At 46.7% G+C, this 25293-nt stretch overlaps 1 protein-coding gene across 4 annotated transcripts in view; it reads right to left on the bottom strand.

The window, feature by feature from the left end:
* Window positions 1-25293, bottom strand: part of LMTK3 (lemur tyrosine kinase 3) — a 114853-nt gene that overhangs the window by 59309 nt on the left and 30251 nt on the right. For all 4 annotated transcript variants that reach the window (XM_073656316.1, XM_073656313.1, XM_073656315.1 and 1 more), the window contains exons 3-6: window positions 10989-11119; window positions 5046-5196; window positions 2498-2568; window positions 459-577 (exon numbers count right to left, since the gene is read on the bottom strand). In XM_073656316.1, coding sequence (XP_073512417.1) covers window positions 459-577; window positions 2498-2568; window positions 5046-5196; window positions 10989-11119 — 472 coding nt within the window. The remainder of the gene's footprint in view (window positions 1-458; window positions 578-2497; window positions 2569-5045; window positions 5197-10988; window positions 11120-25293) is intronic.

Raw genomic sequence — 25293 nt, 5'->3', positions numbered from 1 at the left:
GCCTGGACAGTCCCTTTAAGGTGCACATACTGTACTAAACGTTGATATTTTATTTAAAAATGCTATCTATCTTTAGATTAAAAATTGCATCATGAACTCTTCTTGCAGATAAATCTAAGAATCGCTTTGTAGACTCTGATGCCCAATACTCTGCTTTCTTGTATAAAGCACTTTTCTACACCTACAGCGATACTGTGATCACAACCAGTCAGATACAGCTTGTTAACATAAATATGATGATATCACTCCATATCAAAGGCCTGGCTCTTAAAATCCTTCTTTTAACATTAAAGTCACAAAAACTATGGCAGGTGGCAAAGCCTTAGCATATCATAGTGTCTAAGTATCTTTAGAGCATCCACTGTGGCATCCATTGTGTATTGGACATATAGTTAAGAATACAGCAAAACCGTAAAAAAAAAACTAGAAAAATTGTGTTGCAGCAAATTACGACATACCTGTAAGGTTGAGCTTCAGACAGAAACTTCCGTTGTTCTAAAGGGCTGGCATTAACGCGGAGCTCCTTAACCACTACCTGCGCGGGAGTGTAGTCTGAGAATATCTCCCCCAAGATGACCTTTATAGGAATGAAAGAAAAAAAAAATAGCTATGGCCATGCAGATAAAAAAGATAAAAATGGGAAGATTAAAGCTGTAGTCCACTACCTGGACAACTCCTTTTTAAATTAAGTAGTCCCCCTTGTAAAATTAAAAATATTATTACTTGTGAGCTCTGCAGACAATCAGCTGCGGTTATTGGGCTGCTGCGCTCTCACTTCTTCTGCCAGTCGAGCATCTCTCCGAGGGAAGTGAGAGCACAGCAGCTCATTAGTAGCTGCTGATTGGCTGCAGGGATCTCATTGCGAAACATTGTCATGTGAACCCCAGAAGACCCAGTGATGATATTGCTGAAACGGTGCTGGTGCAGGAGGTGAGTATAAGTTTTATTTATTTTACAAGGGAGACTACTTTAAAAAGGGGTCTCCAGGTAGTGGACATCCTTGTTAAGGGAAAACATGAAGAGGAACGTGGTGAACATTGTCCTATTACATTCAATATATACATGCTGAACGTTCACTCCACAATATGGAACATATATATATTTTTAGGGTCATTCACTTTTTTTGTTTTATGTAAGTGTCATCTTTGATGGTTTTTATTGTTATCAATGTCTTTACATTAAGGGGGATGTCAATCTCTTCAAATGGTGGACAACCCCTTTAATAAAATACTCGTTTATTTTAGCATTCGTGTCCTTTTTATGTCAAGGTGTTCATAGAGATGTGTCACCCAGGGGGATATAGGGGACTCGGTACCCGGGCCTTTTACCTTGCTTAGGATGTCACGGCAGTCGGCTCCCGGGTCCGTACTCTGGGGTCTCTCTTGAAAAAGGGGTTTTTAGTGTATAGTTTGTTTCGTGACGCCAGACCTCCGGGGGTGATGAAATGACAGCTGGGACGTTTTTGCTCCCCACAGGCGGAGCCGACCACTGGGGCAGAGTTGATGGAAGGGATACAGGTGAAAAATGGCCAGGTCAAGGGGAATGACGGACACGCACACAGGGGGTTCGCTTCAGCACCTTTACTGGAGTAACGGCAGGTATGGTCCAGGGTACTTGCTAGGAAGGGTGCACTTCAGGACTTCTCCCCAGTGAGCGGGTATAAGGCCTCCTGATCTCCCTCTCTCTAAGCTTCTAGCCAGCCTGAAACTTGGCCTAGCTTCTGTGCTGTGTTGCTCTCTCGCCTGACCACTTGGTAGTAGGACCTTTCTTTGGCAACAACTATCCCTGGACGCCAGGGCCTTTGTGGTTCCTAGTCCGGTTATTGCTGGTTAGCTTCAGGATGACCAGGGGTCTGGAAGCCTCCTGGTAAGCCGGTAGTCCCTACTGGGTATAGAGGACCCTGTAGGCGTGAACCCGGTGTCCGGTTTGTGTCTTGGGGTGAGCCTATGATGCTCATCTGCCCCCTCAACTTCTCTCTCCTCTCCTTACTGCCTCCAGCCACACTCGGGGCCCTCAATCCAGCAGCAGACGTGCTGCGTCTTCACTGCTCTCAGTGGCAGCACACTCTCTGAACTCTCTCTCAGACTGACTGCCTAACTCCACCCTCCATATATATATATCCCTAACAGGGCTCCCTCTGGTGGTTTGAGGTGGAAGGGTGGAGGTGTCTGCATGCAATGAGGGCCTCTTGTGGAGAAGTCCATCCATGCACCATTTTGGGTCCTGTGGTACCTGTGAACAGCAGGGTGATACATATATCCATTGCTTTAATATTTTTGATAATTAAATTCTGCATTGCAGCTATTTTTTTGTCTTATTCATGAAGACCATCATTGACCATCGTTGAACCCTAACGTTTGATGATTTATATTATAATAAGTGCAGATTATATTCTTCATTCTTTCCCCTTCTCTCTCCCCCATTATTCTTGCTCCCTTCCTATTTCAGAAATCAGAATGCAGATGGATGGAACAGTTCAATGACTATCGATACTCACCTTCCCAAACCAGCCATTTCCAATCTCCTGGAGATAGCTTAGGTCCTGCCGGCTAAATCCTGTCTGTTTTACTAAATATGCAGAAAATATAGTTAATGTCATGATTTCCACTCACATATATTGCAACAGTATCTGTACAATCACTAGTGTTTTATACACTTCCAAGCACTTGACATAAAGATAACAGGAGACCTCCGCATGGAAATCTCAGAAGTCTATATCTTACAAGAAAATGCCATCCCACCCAGTTATATTCCGGGATATCGAAAAAACATTGAGCTCCCACAAGCCAATAAAAATTAAAATCAGTGAATATGAATAGCGGTACCAGAGCGCCAATAACAGGGCAAAAATATTAAAAGGACTGGTTTATTAATACACACAACGCGTTTCGGTGGACACAGCCACCTTCATCATCCCTCTGTAGTGATTGTGTGACACACAATCACTACAGAGGGATGATGAAGGTGGCTGTGTCCACCGAAACGCGTTGTGTGTATTAATAAACCAGTCCTTTTAATATTTTTGCCCTGTTATTAGCGCTCTGGTACCGCTATTCATATTCACTGATTGTCCCTTTCCCCCTGTTGGGGTGCGGTAGAGCTGCCTTTAATCTATTGTTCTTTCACCTGTGGGAGCAATTTAATTAGAATTACTACCCTGGTTTTCCAAGCTGCGCTGCCCTAACCCCTCCGGAACGCTGCCGGGGGTGTTGGTGAAGCTGGGCGTCCATCTCGGCGTTACATGCTACTAACCTGACCACGTGATCCACCACCGAGAGATCAGGATCTGTGAACGCCGCTGGAAATAGATGATAGCCACCAACAGAGCGGAGCTTGTGGAGCTTTACACTGGGGTTGTGCAGAGATGCACAACTTCATAAGGTTAGTAGCCATCCCCACACCCCTCTAACAATTGCAATACTGAGTCACCCATTGCGCCTTGTTCTCTCCTCTCTTTACAATAAAAATTAAAAGGCTTTATTGAGTATTCCACAGAAATATGAACGAGACACTAATTAAAAAATGTGACGCGTTTCAGATCACTTGTGATCCTTCTTCATAGCTAAGTGATCTGAAACACGTTGCTTTTGTACATTAGTGTCTTTTTCGTATTTCTGTGAAATATTCAATAAAGTCTTTTGGTATTTTATTGGATCTTGGGAGCTGAATGTATTTTCATTGTTCCTCTCAACTATACACAGACCATGGGATCTGTGCACCAGGTAGGGAGTTAGCTGGACTTTTTCATTATTCTGGGATATCCACACAACCAATATGTACTTAAATATTAATTTTCTTGTGGGTGATGGGGGTGAGTATCAGACAACCCCAGAACAATCCAAGTTTCACCAATAGAAGAGGTGTCACCCTTTAGGCTAGACCCACAGTTAAATTGTTGGACCATGGATGGCCCTCCCACTAAACCCTATCCATTACTTTTTAACACTACAGGATTCCTGCAGGGCCCTTTTTGTGTAGAGCTCAATTCATTTACCAGTGTTTAACCCCTTCCGACAAGACTATTTTCCGTTTTTGCACTTTCTAGTTTTTCCCTCCCTTTCTTCCAAAAGCCATAACTTGTTTGATTTTTCCATCAACACAGCATAATGAGGGCTTAATTTTTGAGGGACAAGTTATAGTTTTGAGTGGAATCATCCATTTTACCCTTCAATGTACTGGAAAATGGAAAAAAAAATCCAAGTGCGGTAAAATTGCTAACCTCTCCCCTACCCCAAAACGCATTTTCTCAATTGGTTTTGGGGTTTTGTTTCAACAGTATTCATTGTACTGTAAGAATGACAATTATGATCTACAATTCCGTAAATACCAAATTTGTTTAGTATTTTTTTGAAATATAAATGGTGAAAAAAATGTAAGAAATTTGTAAAAGAGCAGAAAAAATTAGTTTGTACGGCCATCTTCCAAGACCTGTAAAATAATTATTTTTAAGTCGATGGAGTTGTGTAAGGACTTGTTATTTGTGTGGTGAGCTGACGTTTTTATTAATACCATTTTGGGGTATATAAGAAGTTTTGATCTCTTCTTATTGCATATTTTTGGGGCTGATTACTGTTTACTGATTAGGTTAATTCATTTTATATTTTGATAGAGTTTATGGACACAGTGATACTGTATGTCTATTTTTTAATTATTTTACTTTATTTTTTTAGGGGGATAAGAGGGGTGATTAAAATTTTTATATTTTGATATTTTAATAAAAAAAATGTTTACTTTATTTTTTAAATGGTGATCATCTAGTACATAGTAAAAATCACAGACTCCAATGAAGCCCGGCCAAAATTTGATCTTCAAAGGAGCAGGCAGGCATCATGGCACGCACAAGGGACTTCAACAGGCCCCCGGCTGCCTTGGCAATCCAATGGTACCCTGCAATCCCATCGCAGGGGGGACAATGGCAACATGTAATGGCCTGCCTCCCAGACCGCATGCTTTAAATTCAGATGTCATAAATTAACGGCAGTGTTTAAGAGGTTAACAGGATACATATATACACACAGTTTAAAAATTCTATTGGAGATGGATACCTGTTTTGGGTGCCTGTGTGTTGGGGACAGGTAAAGACACCTCTGAGAGAGGAAGGATGTAGACATCAGGAATGGACTGAGAAGAGGAGGTCTCCTCGGCAGGTGGAGTGTACTCCCCAGAAAATTCTTCTCCATCTGGATTTTCAAACTCCTGAAGAAAATAGTGACATAGTAAGGGTAGGGTCACACATCCGAGAAAAACGGTGCAATTATTCTGATCAGACCGCATCAGTTTTTGTAGGACATGGAGAGAAAAAAATACGTTTCTCTGCCTTCTCCATTCTGTCAGTCCATGAAAATTGGGACGTCATCCGAGTACAGTCTGATTTTTTCACGGACCCATACACTTGCATTGCCGATTGGATTAACATCAGACATGTCTCTGATTTTTTCCACAGACATCTCAGTCAGAGGAAGAAAAAAAAAATCGGACATATGCACAGCCCCATAGAGTACCATAGGTACAAGTGCTATCCGTGAAAACCATGGGTAGCACCTGCCCAAGAAAATTGGTCTTGTGCACGAGCCCTAAGAGAAAGGGAAATGTACAAAAAACATGCAAATTATGCATTAGAAAACCAATTTTCTAAATGAAAATACACCGATCCCTATATATATATGTACTGTACATATATATCAGTACAGACCAAAAGTTTGGACACACCTTCTCATTTAAAGATTTTTCTGTATTTTCATAACTATGAAAATTGTACATTCACACTGAAGGCATCAAAACTATGAATTAACACATGTGGAATTATATACTTAACAAAAAAGTGTGAAACAACTGAAAATATGTCTTATATTCTAGGTTCTTCAAAGTAGCCACCTTTTGCTTTGATGACTGCTTTGCATACTCTTGGCATTCTCTTGATGAGCTTCAAGAGGTAGTCACCGGAAATGGTCTTCCAACAATCTTGAAGGAGTTCCCAGAGATTCTTAGCACTTGTTGGCCCTTTTGCCTTCACTCTGCGGTCCAGCTCACCCCAAACCATCTCGATTGGGTTCAGGTCTGGTGACTGTGGAGGCCAGGTCATCTGGCGTAGCACCCCATTACTCTCCTCCTTGGTCAAATAGCCCTTACACAGCCTGGAGGTGTGTTTGGGGTCATTGTCCTGTTGAAAAATAAATGATGGTCCAACTAAACGCAAACCGGATGGAATAGTATGCCGCTGCAAGATGCTGTGGCAGCCATGCTGGTTCAGTATGCCTTCAATTTTGAATAAATCCCCAACAGTGTCACCAGCAAAGCACCCCCACACCATCACACCTTCGCCTCCATGCTTCACGGTGGGAACCAGGCATGTAGAGTCCATCCGTTCACCTTTTCTGCGTCGCACAAAGACACGGTGGTTGGAACCAAAGATCTCAAATTTGGACTCATCAGACCAAAGCACAGATTTCCACTGGTCTAATGTCCATTCCTTGTGTTCTTTAACCCAAACAAGTCTCTTCTGCTTGTTGCCTGTCCTTAGCAGTGGTTTCCTTGCAGCTATTTTACCATGAAGGCCTGCTGCACAAAGTCTCCTCTTAACAGTTGTTGTAGAGATGTGTCTGCTGCTAGAACTCTGTGTGGCATTGACCTGGTCTCTAATCTGAGCTGCTGTTAACCTGCGATTTCTGAGGCTGGTGACTCGGATAAACTTATCCTCAGAAACAGAGGTGACTCTTGGTCTTCCTTTCCTGGGGCGGTCCTCATTTGAGCCAGTTTCTTTGTAGCGCTTGATGGTTTTTGCAACTGCACTTGGGGACACTTTCAAAGTTTTCCCAATTTTTTGCACTGACTGACCTTCATTTCTTAAAGTAATGATGGCCACTCGTTTTTCTTTACTTAGCTGCTTTTTTCTTGCCATAATACAAATTCTAACAGTCTATTCAGTAGGACTATCAGCTGTGTATCCAACAGACTTCTGCACAACACAACCGATGGTCCCAACCCCATTTATAAGGCAAGAAATCCCACTTATTAAACCTGACAGGGCACACCTGTGAAGTGAAAACCATTTCCGGTGACTACCTCTTGAAGCTCATCAAGAGAATGCCAAGAGTGTGCAAAGCAGTCATCAAAGCAAAAGGTGGCTACTTTGAAGAACCTAGAATATAAGACATATTTTCAGCTGCTTCACACTTTTTTGTTAAGTATATAATTCCACATGTGTTAATTCATAGTTTTGATGCCTTCAGTGTGAATGTACAATTTTCATAGTCATGAAAATGCAGAAAAATCTTTAAATGAGAAGGTGTGCCCAAACTTTTGGCCTGTACTGTAGATATATATACAGTACAGACCAAAAGTTTGGACACACCTTCTCATTTAAAGATTTTTCAGTATTTTCATGACTTTGAAAATTGTACATTCACACTGAAGGCATCAAAACTATGAATTAACACATGTGAAATTATGTACTTAACAAAAAAATGTGAAACAACTGAAAATATGTCTTATATTCTAGGTTCTTCAAAGTAGCCAACTTTTGCTTTGAATGCTGCTTTGCACACTCTTGGCATTCTCTTGATGAGCTTCAAGAGGTAGTCACCGGAAATGGTTTTCACTTCACATGTGTGCCCTGTCAGGTTTAATAAGTGGGATTTCTAGCCTTAAAAATGGGGTTGGGACCATCAGTTGAGTTGTGCAGAAGTCAGGTTGATACACAGCTGATAGTCCTACTGAACAGACTGTTAGCTGCTTTTTTCTTGCCATAATACAAATTCTAAGTAAAGAAAAACGAGTGGCCATGATTACTTTAAGAAATGAAGGTCAGTCAGTCCGAAAAATTGGGAAAACTTTGAAAGTGTCCCCAAGTGCAGTTGCAAAAACCATCAAGCGCTACAAAGAAACTGGCTCAAATGAGGACCGCCCCAGGAAAGGAAGACCAAGAGTGACCTCTGCTTCTGAGGATGTTTATCGGAGTCACCAGCCTCAGAAATCGCAGGTTAACAGCAGCTCAAATTAGAGACCAGGTCAATGCCACACAGAGTTCTAGCAGCAGACACATCTCTACAACAACTGTTAAGAGGAGACTTTGTGCAGCAGGCCTTCATGATAAAATAGCTGCTAGGAAACCACTGCTAAGGACAGGCAACAAGCAGAAGAGACTTGTTTGGGCTAAAGAACACAAGGAATGGACATTAGACCAGTGGAAATCTGTGCTTTGGTCTGATGAGTCCAAATTTGAGATCTTTGGTTCCAACCACCGTGTCTTTGTGCGACGCAGAAAAGGTGAACGGATGGACTCTACTTGCCTGGTTCCCACTGTGAAGCATGGAGGAGGAGGTGTGATGGTCTGGGGGTGCTTTGCTGGTGACACTGTTGGGCATTTATTCAAAATTGGAGGCATACTGAACCAGAATGGCTACCACAGCATCTTGCAGCGGCATGCTATTCCATCCCGTTTGCGTTTAGTTGGACCATCATTTATTTCTCAACAGGACAATGACCCCAAACACACCTCCAGGCTGTGTAAGGGCTATTTGACCAAGAAGGAGAGTAATGGGGTGCTACGCCAGATGACCTGGCCTACACAGTCACCAGACCTGAACCCAATCGAGATGGTTTGGGGTGAGCTGGACCGCAGAGTGAAGGCAAAAGGGCCAACAAGTGCTAAGCATCTCTGGGAGCTCCTTCAAGATTGTTGGAAGACCATTTCCGGTGACTACCTCTTGAAGCTCATCAAGAGAATGCCAAGAGTGTGCAAAGCAGTTTCAAAGCAAAAGGTGGCTACTTTGAAGAACCTAGAATATAAGACATATTTTCAGTTGTTTCACACTTTTTTGTTAAGTATATAATTCCACATGTGTTAATTCATAGTTTTGATGCCTTCAGTGTGAATGTACAATTTTCATAGTCATGAAAATACAGAAAAATCTTTAAATGAGAAGGTGTTTCCAAACTTTTGGTCTGTACTGTATGTATATATATGCAGTATATATATATATATATATATATATATATATATGTACACACACACACACAGACATGGCCGAAAGTGTTGACACCCTTGAAATTGTTCCAGAAAATTAAGTATTTCTCCCGGAAAATGATTGTATTACACCTGTTTTGTTATACACATGTGTATTTCCTTTGTGTGTATTGGAGCAGTGTTTCTAAGTCAAGTAGTCACACACATGACATTGTATAGGGGCACTTTCCTTGAGATCTGCCTTGTACCCCCTGGGGTAGAAGTACAGGAGGCTAAAAGGTTACACCCTACAAGGATGGTATCCCACAAGTGGATCATGATAGATATTTCTGAATTAAAAGAACACTACTGATATCCCCAATTAGTTACTATCAGTGGCTGTATATAGTATCGGACTGGGGTGGCAAGGAACCACCAGTAACCTAGACTCTGGGGGCCCGCTGTTCAGCTACATACAAATATAATATTATCCAAATTTACCTCTGCTTCTATATATTAATAAAATGGGGCATTTGTTAGATGAATGATGATAAGCTGCTTTTGTCTGTACATAGAAAATCAAATGTATTGAGCCAACTAATGCTCATATTGGGGGGTAAGTGGCTTACCTCTGCAAAGGGGCCCACCAGGGAATTCACCTGCTCAACTGTGGGCCAGTCCGGGCCTGGCTGTATATGTTGATTTTCTACCCTTTGGCCACACACAGCTAGATACTTCTATCAGAACCACCAAAAAAGCCAATAACTGTGCTGTGTAAAGGGTTTAGTAATCCAAATATTGCTCAGAATAAATCCGTGTGAATCTCCCGGTAGCGTTCACAATCCTTCCCCTTTTCATAGTAAAGAAAGGATTGGCACCCCGCTGCGCTCTGGCATCGGCATCAGTAGCGCTCACCCTGGCATCGATAACACAGTCAGCAGCTCAGACACAGCATCTAATTAGCTGCACATGGACATTTTTAGAAAGACACAACAGCGTTTTTGAAAATGCATAAATTTTTCAAGGTGCTCAAAGTCTACGAAAAAACACTACCCCAACTACTACGGAAACTACCCTACTGACCACTGTAGAAAAAAAATTCATACATGACATTTCTAGTTTTATAGCCACTAATATTATGAATATGATGTCACATACTCCAGGGTTACACATGAAAATAAGAAAGTTTGAAATATATTATATTAGAACAATCTGCTTCTTTCTCTCCCTGGACTGATCATTCATTCTCAAAACTCTTAATTCACAGATAAAATCTGTCTTCAATAAATACGAATTTCTCAATTACTAAGATAGGAGAAGGCAATTGGTGCTCATAAAGTTCTATGGAAAACTAACTGTCATTTCAAGAGGACTTACAGCAGAATATATGTGGGCCTCTAGCTCCTCTCTCTTCCATAGAATTTTAAAAGCACCAACTGTCATCTCCTATCTCAGTAATGTGAACATCTGCATTTACTGAATACAGACTTTACCCATGAATTTAGAGTGAAAAATGAATCCAGGAGGAAAAAGAAGCAAATTTATCTGATAACATATATTATAAAGTTACTTATTTTCATGTGTACTATTGCGATAGATAGATAAAAAAAAAAAATTAAAACGGCGATTAAGCTTTATGGCCATTTTGTTGTGCTGATAATCACAGAATGAGCATTCGTAGTAACGCTTGATCCAGATTATGGGCTCATATAAACAGGCAGACAAACAACCAATGAATGAGCAAAACAGTTTCGTTGAGCACAATGATTTTTGCGGTGGCTTAAAAATCATAATTTTCGGCACCACATCATCCTGGGTAAACAGGTGATGTGCTGCGGATAACAAGATATTCCATGCACACAGAACGATTGTATTAACGATCGTTCTGTGCACATAGCATTCTGGATGACCCGTTGTAATATGGGAACCATGGGTGACAGCAAATGGATGTCAGGTTTAGAGACACGTTAAGAAAGGACACATCTGTACAACTATTTGTATCTCTCCAAAAGAGTTCTGTTATATTTAGTGGAACCAATCTCACCTTGAAGCCAACATCACCTCTTTTGCAGCAGAGACAGGTGAGGAGCAGGAAGATGAAGGCTAGCAGACCAGAGCAAGAGATCAGTACTACAGCATATGGCGGAGCAAGAGGGGCCCTCTGAGACGAGCCATCTACAAGAAGATGAAGAAGAAGAAGACATTGTTTTAGAATGGTACTGGAATAGTTATTCATCATTGATTTTATGCATGTGATATATTTGCAAAGCTCCGCAAAGACACAACAGAATGAACACTTTTTCGTGAAGGAAACTCTTAATTCTCATTTTTATCACCAATACGGGAAGCAGCACATTAGAAAATGGAGGCAATAGATAAGGATTTGTCAACTCTGTGTACAATACCAGTTTATTCTAACTTCCTTGTAATTAGCTTTAGAGATGCTAGCTCTCAACGGCCACTACTTTTTTATTGATGGCCTATCGTTAGTATAGACAATCAATATCTGATTGGTGGAGGTGCAACACCGAAACCCTGGGAGATCAGCTGTTACCGGCACTGGAGGAAGTTCTCAGATGCTGCCCAAACACATCTGCTTTGTGGCCGGGTGCTACAGATCTACCCCCATGGGGTAAACCAGTAAGTGGATCGGCAGCATCCACCCATTGCCACTATAATTTTGAAAGAGCTGCTATGTTCCTGCAACATCCGAGAACTTCCATCCACTTGCAGTAACAGCTGATACACCATTCACATTAGACTGTCGGCCGAACCTCTCAATATCAGCAGGTTTGGCCAACATTAGTCTAATGCAGTGGTCTCCAATGTTACTTACTTGGAGAGCCACATTCAGCTGTGAGAGAGGGTTGCCAGCCTCATCCAGACTCACCAGCCCCGGAGTAGTGAAATCCTGCTTCCACCCACCTCAAAGTAACTTCAAGCACCACCATACTATCTCCATCATACTATCTCCAGATTACTATACTTAATTTATCTCTAAGACTCCAAGGCCAGTATATGTGTATCCAGATCTGCTGTTCTGTGAAGGCCACTCACAAAAGTCCCCATCTGGAGACCTTCTCTTCATAGCTATTTGCAAGACCTAGTGCTATCGCACCAAACTGGCAGACAGCCACAAGCAGTGTCAGACTGAAGAACATTGGGTCCACCAGAGGATTTGATTTTGAGGGCCCACCTTTCTCCCCCACCGAAGCGCCCCATAACAGCTGCAAGGTTTGTGCTATGAACTCTACTGAAGGAGAAGCCAGGGCCCATCGGAGAAATCTCCGGTTTTCTGGAGGGCCAGTCCAACCCTGGCCGCAAGCCACACATCATGGGCCCACGAGTTATATGTGGCTTCCAAACTACAAGTTGGGAACCCTTTGTCTAATGTGACCTTACGTTTCTTATGGTAGGAATATCTGCCACCATCCTGTACTCTAGTGATAAAATATTTGGAAATGGTAACCTAAAAATCTGTTTGTGAGTCCCATGTCAAGCATTGAATGCTCAAAATAAAGTCCTGCAAAGTTATTACTGTGTTGCTTGAGCTTCCAGCTAAACAAGTAATTGAGAAATTTCATATCAGGAAATTGTTTTCTAATCAATTACCAAATATATTATGCAAAGTGGCGGTAACATACCTGGCGGCGTCCTTGCATAGTGGTCCATCTCCCACTGTGCAAGAGCGCCCACTTGATCTCCAGTCCAGTCTGCTAGCCTGGCTTCCCTCCATGCTGTCTGCTTGCCTCTGTTTCTGCTGCTTAAGGGCGGCGCCCGATCACTTCCTGCTTCTTGTAGCTGCTGCAGGCACACCCCTTGTGCGTCCTCAGCCTATTGCTGTCCGTCACCTGGTATTTAACCTAGCCCCTCCCTGGAATCCAGGCCTGAGCATTGTGTTTCTTTCAGTGTGCTCTTTCACTCTGAAAGTGCCAGGTCCCTTTCAGTGTTTGCTTGCCTGCCTTTCCTGGAGGCTTTATTTCCAGGCCTGTCTGAACTCGCTCCTAGCCTGTTCCTTCCGCCTTCTGGGGGCTGCATACCTAGACCCGCTGCTGTATCTTGCTACTGTGTCTGTTCTTGTCTGAATACTCTTCTAGCCTGTTTCCTGTTTTTCTCTATGTTCGTACCTTTCCTTTTTCTGCAGAGTCTGAACTCGTACCTAACTCCTGTTCGTTGTCACTGTACTTCCGTTTGTGAGTTTGTGGTCCACTCGCTACTTCACTGCAAGTACCCTGTGGGTATCTGGTTCTGCCTTTCCCTTCCTGTCTGTTCCGTGTGAACTGAGCCCTGTCCCCTCTGCCCTGCCTCCCTCTCCGCTCCTGCGGTTCTCGCTCTGCTCTGACCCTTTGCTCGCTGCTCTGGCAGTCTCGCTCTGCTCTGACCCTTTGCTCGCTGCTCCGGCAGTCTCGCTCTGCTCTGACCCTTTGCTCGCTGCTCTGGCCGTCTCGCTCTGCTCTGACCCTTTGCTCGCTGCTCCGGCAGTCTCGCTCTGCTCTGACCCTTTGCTCGCAGCTCCGGCAGTCTCACTCTGCTCTGACCCTTTGCTCGCTGCTCCGGCAGTCTCGCTCTGCTCTGACCCTTTGCTCGCTGCTCCGGCAGTCTCGCTCTGATCTGACCCTTTGCTCGCTGCTCCGGCAGTCTCGCTCTGCTCTGACCCTTTGCTCGCTGCTCCGGAGGCCTCGTCCTGCTCTACTCTTGCTCACTGCTTCAGGCGGCCTCGTCCTGCTCTTCTCTCGCTCACCGCTCTAGGCAGTCTCGTCTTGCCCTGCTCTCGCTCACCACTCTGGGCGGCCTCACTCTGCTGTGTTTGTCCGCCACATCTGTGGTTCTGTTCCTGAGTCCCAGTGTGTACTGGGTCCTATCCCGCCTGTGTTCCAACCTGCTAGTGCCTCCCTGTCTGCACTCTAGCCGTGCTTGCCTGTACCCCCCTGCCTGCATACCCGCCTGCCTGCATACCAGTCGTGCCTGCCTATACCCACCAGTGTGTGTGCCAGCCTAGCCTGTCTGTTCCTGTGTTCCCCGGTGTGGGTCAACAGCCGTGTCTGGGGTCTGTCCTGGAGTAGCACGTGGTCCCTCTGCTCGGTTCCTCCTTGGTGCACTGGCGTCGTATGCCGTCGTGCGACCCTGGTCGGATCAGGTGAATACTTAGTTACGCCCCTCCAGGCATTCACTCTCTGGCACGGTCCAGTGGAATCACTACATATACACGCACACGCCGCTCAGCCCGGGCGTGTGCATTACAGCATGCTCAGGCCATGGTTCCCGTTGAGCCCCATGGCCTTCGCTCTCTGAGATGTTTTCCAGCGAATACGTGCATCTAGAAGAAATTTTTTTTTTTTTTTGTGCTACAAGCTGAGTTACGCATCCGTCCAGATGGAGCTTTCTGCACCCGTTCCCGCGGATCCGCCACGGTACTATGGGGATCCAAAACAAAGCCGTGCGTTTGTATGGCAATGCCTGCTACACTTCCAGTTTTATGCTCCTGATTTTCCTACCGACCAGATTAAAGTGGGTTTTATTATGTCCTACCTGGCGGGTGATGCCTTGAAATGGATCACCCCCCTATGGGAAGCACAGGATCCTATCGTCCTGGACCTACAGGCCTTCCTGGTGGCCTTTCTAATGGTCTTCGATGACCCTAACCCGGAGGCTCCTGCTGAAGCTTCACTTCCCAATATCCCGGAGCAGCCCCGATGGGTAATGTGTGTGGGTAGCGCACTAGTCCTCCTGCCCGAAGAGACTACTGCCCACCCAGTATCCACACAGGATGACTACGCTCTCCGGAATACTTCTCCCAACCTCAAGAGGCAGTCCAGACGTGCTAGGCGTAGAGGCAAGCCGTCACGCCGGGGTCTGTCTTCCCAAAGACCTCCTGATCCCAACCTTGAGGTTCCTGCTGAAGCTTCATTTCCCTGTATCCCGGAGCAGCCCCGACGGGTAATGTGCGTGGGTAGCGCACCAGTTCTCCTGCCCGAAGAGACTTCTGCCCACCTAGAATCCACACAGGAGGACTTCCTGCACCCGGTATCTGATGCTTCACCCACTTTAACCGGTGAGCCTGTCCAAGGGTACTCTGAAGCAGTGATTACCTCCGAGTCTGTGCATCTCTACTACCTGGCGGAGGACCCCCTGTTGCCTCCTGAATCCTCCGGGATACCACCTGATGACAAATGGAGAGAGACTTCCCTACACCCGGTACCTGATACTTCGTCCGCTCCGTCCTGTGAGCCTGACAATGGGTACCTCAAAGCGGTAGTTAACCCCAAGTCTCTACACCCCTCCGACCAGGCGGAGGACCTCCAGTTGTCTCCAGAACCCTTCGGGGTGCTACCTGGTAGCGAATGGACAGAGTCTTCCCTATACTCTGTACCTGATACCTCGGCCGCTTCGTCCAGTGAGTCCGACCTAGTGTACTCCGAGGCAGAGGTTATCCCCGAGTCTCTACACCCGTGCGACGAGGCGGAGGACCTCCCGTTGTCTCCTGAACCCTTCGGGGTGCTACCTGATAGCGAATGGACAGAGACTCTCCTATACTCGGTACCTGATACCTCGGCCGCTTCTTCCAGTGAGTCCGACCTAGTGTACTCCGAAGCAGAGGTTATCCCCGAGTCTCTACACCCCTCCAACCAGGCGGAGGACCTCCAGTTGTCTCCTGTACCCTTCGGGGTGCTACCTGATAGCGAATGGACAGGGACTCTCCTATACTCGGTACCTGATACCTCGCTCACTTCTTCCAGAGAGTCCGACCTAGTGTACTCCGAAGCAGAGGTTAACCCCTAGTCTCTGTACTCTTCCGACCCGGCGGAGGACCCCCAGTTGTTTCCTGAATCCTCCGGGGTACCACCAGATAGCAAAGAGACAGTGACTTTTCTACACCTTGTACCTGATACCTCGCCCATTTCATCCTGTGAGCTTGACAAGATGTACCCCGAAGCAGAGGTTACCCCCGAGTCTCTGCACCCCTCCAACCCGGCGGAGGACTTCCAGTTGTCTCCTGAACCCTCTGGGGTGCTACCTGATAATAAGTGGAGAGAGACTTCCTTGTGTGCTGTTCCTGGTACTCCACCCGTTTCGTCTGTTGCTGAGGATGGCTGGAGAGGAGGTAGCATCCTAGCTACTCAGATGAGACCAGTTTTTCCTGTGGACAGTGGAAGTGATCTCCTTGAAGTGAAGGATTGGCCCTCGAATTCCCTTTGGAACATTCTGGCAGGCCTGAAGAAGAGGGGGCGTAACTGGGGGGGGTACTGTAACATACCTGGCGGCGTCCTTGCATAGTGGTCCATCTCCCACTGTGCAAGAGCGCGCACTTGATCTCCAGTCCAGTCTGCTAGCCTGGCTTCCCTCCATGCTGTCTGCTTGCCTCCGTTTCTGCTGCTTAAGGGCGGCGCCCGATCACTTCCTGCTTCTTGTAGCTGCTGCAGGCACACCCCTTGTGCGTCCTCAGCCCATTGCTGTCTGTCACCTGGTATTTAACCTAGCCCCTCCCTGGAATCCAGGCCTGAGCATTGTGTTTCTTTCAGTGTGCTCTTTCACTCTGAATGTGCCAGGTCCCTTTCTGTGTTTGCTTGCCTGCCTTTCCTGGAGGCTTTATTTCCAGGCCTGTCTGAACTCGCTCCTAGCCTGTTCCTTCCGCCTTCTAGGGGCTTCATAACTAGACCCACTCCTGTATCTCGTCTGTCCTGTCTGAACACGCTCCTAGCCTGTTCCTTCCGCCTTCTAGGGGCTGCTTACCTAGACCCGCTCCTGTATCTTGCTACTGTGTCTGTTCCTGTCTGAATACTCTTCTAGCCTGTTTCCTGTTTTTCTCTATGTTTGTACCTTTCCTTTTTCTGCAGAGTCTGAACTCGTACCTAACTCCTGTTCGTTGTCACTGAACTTCCGTTTGTGAGTTTGTGGTCCACTCGCTACTTCACTGCAAGTACCCTGTGGGTATCTGGTTCTGCCTTTCCCCTCCTGTCTGTTCCGTGTGAACTGAGCCCTGTCCCCTTTGCCCTGCCTCGCTCTCCGCTCCTGCGGTTCTCGCTCTGCTCTGACCCTTTGCTCTCTGCTCCGGAAGTCTCGCTCTGCTCTGACCCTTTGCTCGCTGCTCCGGCAGTGTCGCTCTGCTCTGACCCTTTGCTCGCTGCTCCGGCAGTCTCGCTCTGCTCTGACCCTTTGCTCGCTGCTCCGGCAGTCTCGCTCTGCTCTGACCCTTTGCTCGCTGCTCTGGCGGCCTCATCCTGCTCTACTCTCGCTCACCGCTCCAGGCGGCCTCGTCCTGCTCTTCTCTCTCTCACCGCTCTAGGCGGTCTCGTCTTGCCCTGCTCTCGCTCACCACTCTGGGTGGCCTCACTCTGCTGTGTTTGTCCGCCACATCTGTGGTTCTGTTCCTGAGTCCCAGTGTGTACTGGGTCCATCCCGCCTGTGTTCCAACCTGCTAGTGCCTCCCTGTCTGCACTCTAGCCGTGCTTGCCTGTACCCCCCTGCCTGCATACCCGCTTGCCTGCATACCAGTCATGCCTGCTCTTTCCCCACCAGTCTGTGTGCCAGCCTAGCCTGTCTGTTCCTGTGTTCCCCGGTGTGGGTCAGCAGCCGTGTCCGGGGTCTGTCCTGGAGTAGCACCTGGTCCCTCTGCTCGGTTCCTCCTTGGTGCACTGGCGTCGTATGCCGTCGTGCGACCCTGGTCGGATCGGGTGAATACTTAGTTACGCCCCTCCAGGCATTCACTCTCCGGCACGGTCCAGTGGAATCACTACATATACACGCACACGCCGCTCAGCCCGGGCGTGTGCATTACAGTGGCTCCTAGAAATAACTTTTTAGGCCAAATCAGTTAAAGAAAATGAAGGACTTCTACTGCTGCAGAGGCCGTAGCATATTCATCTTTAGATTGATTCCGGGATTTTATATTTTAAGCGTTGACCATTTATCATACACTGATTAAATGTCGATGTTATGAAACAGCAGGGAAAATACAGCCAAGGGAGCTTTCAGCCGGGCTCAGAGGGTTCCTGCTGCAGTGCTAAATATGACTTGAATGCCAAGCTGAGCTATTAGCGGAGAAAATACTATATTGCATCCTCTCTCCTGAGAGCATTGTGGGCACACGAGAAGTATTTGTCTTCCTAAATAATATACAAGGAATCTATATCCTATGTATGGCGATGAGCCAGGCTAGCAGGACAATTGGCACTTACAAGGCACTGCACATAAAGATACCTCCATAAATGTCTCCTGTCCTTCTTCTGAAGCCCGCTGTTCCCATGTTCGCACCGTGCTGTCTTAGTACAGTGACGGAAATAAGACATCAAAATGATTTATTCTAAAATCATTTAATGTGGATTGTTTAGTAAATCTCTATTAACGATGGATCACTAGAATATATAAACTTTAAACAACTGACAGGTTAAGTATAATAGGTAATAATTAGTGATGAGCGAGCACTAAAATGCTCGGGTACTCGTTGCTCGGGTCGAGCAAATTGGAATATTCGGGTGCTCGACCCGAGCAACGAGCCCAATGTAAGTCTATGGGAAACTCGAGCATTTTTCAGGCGGCTCCCCCCGGCGGTCTGTAGGGAGCCTAAAAATTGCCCAAATCGATGGGAAATCGATGCTCAAATGACATGGGGACAGCATGGGGAAGACCCCTGGAAGCATCTCTGACTTCCAGATCACTGCTGTCAGCAACGTGGTCAGAGTATTACACCACTTTTACGGACTCACAATAAAACATACAAAAACGAAACCAAAATGGATTTTCCTGGGAAATATGTTAAGGAACATCCTTTCCAGGGTAATGACTTGTATATAAGGCAAAATAAATAACCAAAAACAAAAATACTCCTCCACAACTTGGGCTATGTTCACACGTAGCGTTTTTGATGCGTTTTTACACTTTAGAATTGCTTTCAACCAAGACAAATGCATTCACCGGGAAATGTCATTTTAACATTTTACAACCTTATCCGGCCATGTGGTGTGTGACACATCATCAGACACATGCATACAGTGCTGAAAAGACATGGGAACAGCATAGGGAAGAACCCGGGAAGCATCTCTGACTCTCAGGTCACTGCCTAAAAGTGTGCCCATTATAAGTGATCCTTGGCGCATGCAAAGATGCCTTCCGCCATGCAGACTTGCAACAATCACCATCCACGTCCTTGCCCCACTGCAGCGTTCAGTTGTCCCTGCCCCATTCCTTGAAATGCAAGCGCAAGTATGCAGGCAGCCTTGCAGGCTGCAATACTATACCGCGAAATTTTTGACAACTGCTTGCACTTAAAATGTGGCCTTTTAGGCTCGTGGAGGCGGAAGCTTTTCACAACCTCATGCCAGCGGCGGCCGAGTGTCCATACTTGGTCCCCAGCCGCCACTATATTTCCCGGTATCGCCTCCGCCTTCCACAAGCACGGGTCCCACAACATTACCCGTGCCCTCCCCAGTGCACTTACTGGGAAGGACCGCCTAACCACAAACACGTGGACAGGTGAATGTGGCCAGGGACGGTACGGAGCCAGTCCACAACTTTTTTGCTAAGAGTAGTATTTAGCTCGGTGAAAGGACTGGCATAGAGGGAAACCGTATCTACCCTGCGTGTCATTTCTCCCAGGAAGTCCTGTAATTGAGCTTGTTGCAGAAGCAATGGCAGCCCATCCAACATCAACTCGCACTTGTCGGTGGTGCTTTGACACACACATCTTTCTTTGCGTATGTAATTTCTTGAGTACAGAGTTGGACAATGGCCTGATCTGTAATGTGTTTTGAGAAATAACATGCATAGGCATGGCCGATCCACATTAAAAAAGCAGCCATAGAGCGTCCGGGAACCTTCCCCCACACTTTTCTTAGCCAGGGCTGCTTTTAGGCAGGGTTGGAGAGTTCCACCAGAGAACCGGAGACTTCTTCGGCGGGCCCTGGCTTCTCCTTCAGGAGAGCTCATAGTGCCGAGGTGAGGCCATGATGATGATAGAGGCCACCATCTGCTTAGTTTTCTGTTTCTTGGAATGCAAGTGCAAGTAAGCAGCCAGCCACCCACCCACCTACAGGCTGCAACACTAAACTGCCAGATATCTGGGCAGCTCTTTGCACTTGAAATATGACCTTTTAAGCTCGTGGAGGCGGAAGCTTTGCACAACCTCATGCCGGCGGTGGCCGGGTGTCCATACTCGGTCCCCAGCCACCACTATATTTCCCGGTATCGCCTCCGCCTTCCACAAGAACGGGTCCCACAACATTACCAGTGCCCTCCCCAGTGCACTTACTGGGAAGGACCGCCAAACCACAAACACGTGGCCAGGGACGGTACGGAGCCAGTCCACAACTTTTTTGCTAAGAGTAGTATTTAGCTCGGTGAAAGGACTGGCATAGAGGGAAACCGTATCTACCCTGCGTGTCATTTCTCCCAGGAAGTCCTCTAAAGCTACTTGCTCTTGAAATGTGGCCTGAACATTACTGCTGGTACTTTTCTGTGGGAATTTGCTTGCCTCCTACCAGCCTGGAATATTTCCAGCAACCTATGGTACAACGCCATGGTATTAGCACTGCCCCCAGTACCAGTAGCAAAGCCATCCCCAATTTCCTTCTCAGGAATTTTATTTGGTAGACTGAGTGGCTGCCCAAATACATTTTCTCACAAAGGAGCTGAAGATAGAGTGGCAGTAGGTGCAAGTTTCTCCAGCCTGTTAGATATTAGAGGGTGAACGGCAGCACATTGGATCAGTGGTTAGCGCTGAAGCCTTGCAGCGCTGGGATCCTGGGTTCAAATCCCAGCAAGGACAACATCTGCAAGGACTTTGTATGTTCTCCCTGTGTTTGCGTGTGTTTCCTCCTCAGTAAAAAAGCAGCCATAGAGTGAACCTTCCCACACACTTTTCTTAGCCAGGACTGCTTCTCAGCAGGGTTGGACAGTCCCACCAGAGAATCTTCAGGTGTGCCTTGGCTTCTACCTCAGGAGAGTTCATGATAGCGCTAACTTCTCAGCTGCTATGGGGCTCTTGAGCAGGTGAGAAAGGTTAGCCCTCAGAATCAAATCCTCTGGTGGGCACAATGTTTTTAAATATGAAACAGCTTCTCAGTGGGAGTTGTATTTCACCACAGACAAATTCTTTAGCTCGGTGTAAGGACTGGCATAGAGGGAAACCATATCTACCCCGGCTGTCATTTCTCCGACACCAGGTTCCGCCCATTGTCACACACGACCATGCCTGGCTGTATGTTCAGCAGTGAGAGCCACAGATCAGGCTGCTGTGTTACAGCTTTCAACAACTCTGCAGCGCTGGGCGGTTTGTCAATTAAGCATTAAGCATGTTATCTTCAGCACAGCCTGTTGCCGCTTGGCCAAGGCAGTGCTGCAGTGCTATCAGCTTGTGACTGATGTGATAATTTCGGAGATGAAGGAGGAGGTGCATGAGCTGAACAATGTGATTACATTGAGGTTAAATTGGTGACGCTGTTTTTTATACTACAGAAAGATCCTATTGTTTTGGGCTTTTTTTACGTTATTTTTTAAGACAAATGCATTCATCGGGAAATGTCATTTTAACATTTTACAACCTTATCTGGCAATGTGGTGTGTGACACATCATAAGACACATCCTTTTTTATTTATGATGGAGGGACTCTGAAGGTCATAAAGTCTATTTTTACAGGGACATCAGACGGTCCTTACTATTCTTAAAAGGCCAGCAGTCGGCCGTAGCTATTGTTAGAGAGCCATCAGCCGGCTATGCTTTGTTGTTCCCATTATTAACAAGTGGGTCTCCTATACTGTTATTGCGTATCCAGTGACTGCAAGGGCTGCCAAAAATTTGGACGCAACCCAATACCCCTTTGAAGAGACATAGAGGAGGGTCTCAGTAAAAAAAATGTTCCCATTATAAAGGAGTGGGTCTCCTATAGTGGTAATGCCCATGCTGTGACTGCAAGGGCTGCCAAAACTTGGGAAAAACCCCACTAAGAATTTAAAGACACATAGAGCAGGGCCACAGTAACAAGGTACGACATGTTCCCATTAGAAAGGAGAGGGTCTGCTATACAGTTATAGGGTATGCAGTGAGTCCAACGGCTGACCAATTTTAGGTAAAACCCCACTAAGAATTTAAAGACACATGGAGCAGGGCCACAGTAACAAGTACGACATGTTCCGATTAGAAAGGAGAGGGTCTGCTATACAGTTATAGGGTATGCAGTGAGTCCAACGGCTGACGAATTTTAGGAAAAAACCCACTAAGAATTTAAAGACACATAGAGCAGGGCCACAGTAACAAGGTACGACATGTTCCCATTAGAAAGGAGAGGGTCTGCTATACAGTTATAGGGTATGCAGTGAGTCCAACGGCTTACCAATTTTAGGAAAAACCCCACAAAGAATTTAAAGACACACAGAGCAGGGCCACAGTAACAAGTACGACATGTTCACATTAGAAAGGAGAAGGTCTGCTATACAGTTATAGGGTATGCAGTGAGTCCAACGGCTGACCAATTTTAGGAAAAACCCCACTAAGAATTTAAAGACATACAGAGCAGGGCCACTGTAACAAGGTACGACATGTTCCCATTAGAAAGGAGAGGGTCTGCTATACAGTTATAGGGTATGCAGTGAGTCCAACGGCTGACCAATTTTAGGAAAAACCCCACTAAGAATTTAAAGACACACAGAGCAGGGTCACAGTAACGACAAATTCCCATTAGAAAGGAAAGAGTCTCCCATAGTGTTGGCCTATGCAGTGAATGCAAGGGCTGCCAAAAATTTGGAGGCACTTCAATGCCCCTTGGAAGAGACGTGGAGAAGGGCCTCATAAAAAAATGTTCCCATTAGAAAGGAGCGGGCCTCCTATACTAGTAATGCCCATGCACTAAGTGTATGGGCTGACAAACATTTACCACTGGGGGGTATACATGAACAAACTGTATAAAAAAAATTTTCACGGGCATCATAAACACCCTTTAAAAAAATTGTGTTGGTGTTGCATCACGGACCACGGTCACCCTGGTGATATGGTGGTGGAGGATGAGGAGAAGGAGGAGGACAAGAACAAATAGACAAAATCAGGCAGCGTATTCCCATGTGTGGGTGTGAAAAGGTGCATGGGAATACACCTCCAAAGAAAAGACACTGGATTTGAGTTTATGTTACGCTGCTATCATTCAGTGGTGTTGAGAAGTCTGGCCCAATCCAGCCCTTGTTCATTTTTATAAGAGTCAGCCTGTCAGCATTTTCAGTTGACAGGCAGATGCGCTTATCAGTTCTACTTCCACCAGCGGCACTAAAAACCCGTTCTGATAAAACGCTGGCGGCAGGGCAGGCCAGGACCTCCAAGGCATAGAGAGCCAGTTCATTCCACGTATCCAGCTTGGATACCCAATAATTCTAAGGCAGAGGAATCATGGAGGACATTGGTACGGTCGGCAAGGTATTCCCTCAGCATCTTCCCAAACTTTGCACTCCTTGTGAGAGTACCCCGCGCCTCCGGGCCTGTGTGTTGGGAGGGTCTGAGAAAACTCTCCCAGAACTTTGACAGTGTTCCCCTGCCTCTGCTGGATTGAAGTTGTGTCTCTCTTGCCTGTACTCCTTGGTTGTCCAACGAAGTCTGCCCTCTGCCACCAGCGTTTTCGGATGGGAATTTTTTTAATAGTTCCGCAACAAGGGCCTTCTGGTACTGCGCCATTTTTGTAGACCTGTCCACCTCGGGAATAAGAGATATAAAGTTCTCCTTGTAGCGTGGGTCTAGAAGTGTCACCAACCAGTAATGACTGTCACCCAAAATTTTGAGAACGCGAGGGTCATGGGAAAGGCAGCGTAACATAAACTCAGCTATGCGTGCCAGACTACTAACAGGCAAGACTTCCGTGTCCTCACCAATAGGATGACTGACCATGCTCTCCTCCTCCTCCTCCTCTCTGTCCTCTGGCCATCCACGCTGAACAGACGGTATGACAGCTGTGCAGGTATTACCGTCTATAGTGCATGAAACTAGCTCCTGTCCTTCCTCCTCCTCCTCCTCTTCCTCATTGTTACCCAATCCCCATTGGGATGAGATGAGGCTGGGCTGTGTGTAATCGGCCTGTATGGTTCCTTGCTCCATCTCATCGTGCTCCGCCTGCAATGCATCGTCTTTGATTGTGAGCAGAGAGCGTTTCAGAAGACAGAGAAGCGGGATGGTGACGCTAATTATGGCGTCATCGCTGCTCACCATCTTGGTGGAGTCCTCAAAGTTTTAGAGGATGGTACATATGTCTGACATCCAAGCCCACTCCTGAGGTCTTATGAGTGGAGTCTGAACTGAATACCGACGACCTTGTTGATGCTGGTACTCAACAACTGCCCTCTTCTGCTCACAAATCCTTCCCAACATCTGCAGTGTAGAGTTCCATCACGTGGGGACATCACACACCAGTCTGTGAGCTGGAAGCTGTAAACGCTGCTGAAACACTGCAAAGGCGGCGGAAGCTGTAGCTGACTTTATAAAATGGGCACACAGGCGGCGTACTTTAACAAGCAGATCCGGCAGCTCCGGGTAGGATTTGAGAAACCTCTGAACCACGAGGTTAAGCACATGGGCCAGGCATGGTACATGTGTGAGCTCGCCTCGCCTCAGAGCCACCACCAGGTTCCGGCCATTGTCACACACGACCATGCCTGGCTGTGGGTTCAGCGGTGTGAGCCACAGATCTGCATGCTCTTTCAGAGCTGTCCACAACTCTTCAGCATTGTGCGGTTTTTCACCTAAGCATATTAGCTTCAGCACAGCCTGTTGCCGCTTGGCCGAGGCAGTGCTGCAGTGCTTCCAGCTTGTGACTGACATGGTCATTTCGGAGATGGAGGCTGAAGAGGAGGAGGAGGCTGAGGAGGATGAGTTGCAGGAGCTGTAGACCGAGGGGGCAACCCTGATTGACCTAGGGCCCGCAATCCTTGGCGTCGGGAGGACGTTTTCCGTCCCAAGGTCTGACTGGGTCCCGGCTTCCACTATGTTAACCCAGTGTGCCATCAGCGAGATGTACCGTCCCTGCCCACAAGCACTTGTCCACGTGTCCGTGGTTAGGTGGACTTTACCGGTAACTGCGTTGTTGAGAGCACGGCTAATGTTTTGGGACATGTGCTTGTGTAATGTGGGGACGGCACACCGGGAGAAATAGTGGCGGCTGGGGACCAAGTACCGAGGAACGGCCGCCGCCATCAGGTTGGGGAATGCTTCCGTCTTCACGAGCCTAAAAGGCAACATTTCGAGCACAAGCAGTCGTGAAATGTGAGAATTTTGTAGTGTGGCCTGTGGGGCATTGGCTGCATATTTGTGCTTGTGTTCCAAGGACTGGGGTATGGACAACTGAACGCTGCGCTGGGACAAGGACATGAACGTGCTTCCTGAT

The sequence above is a fragment of the Phyllobates terribilis genome, unplaced genomic scaffold (genome assembly GCF_046119375.1).
Source record: "Phyllobates terribilis strain yellow unplaced genomic scaffold, ASM4611937v1 Scaffold_12__6_contigs__length_324123572, whole genome shotgun sequence".
Taxonomy (NCBI): domain Eukaryota; kingdom Metazoa; phylum Chordata; class Amphibia; order Anura; family Dendrobatidae; genus Phyllobates; species Phyllobates terribilis.
This window is presented reverse-complemented; position numbering and strand designations above follow the sequence as displayed.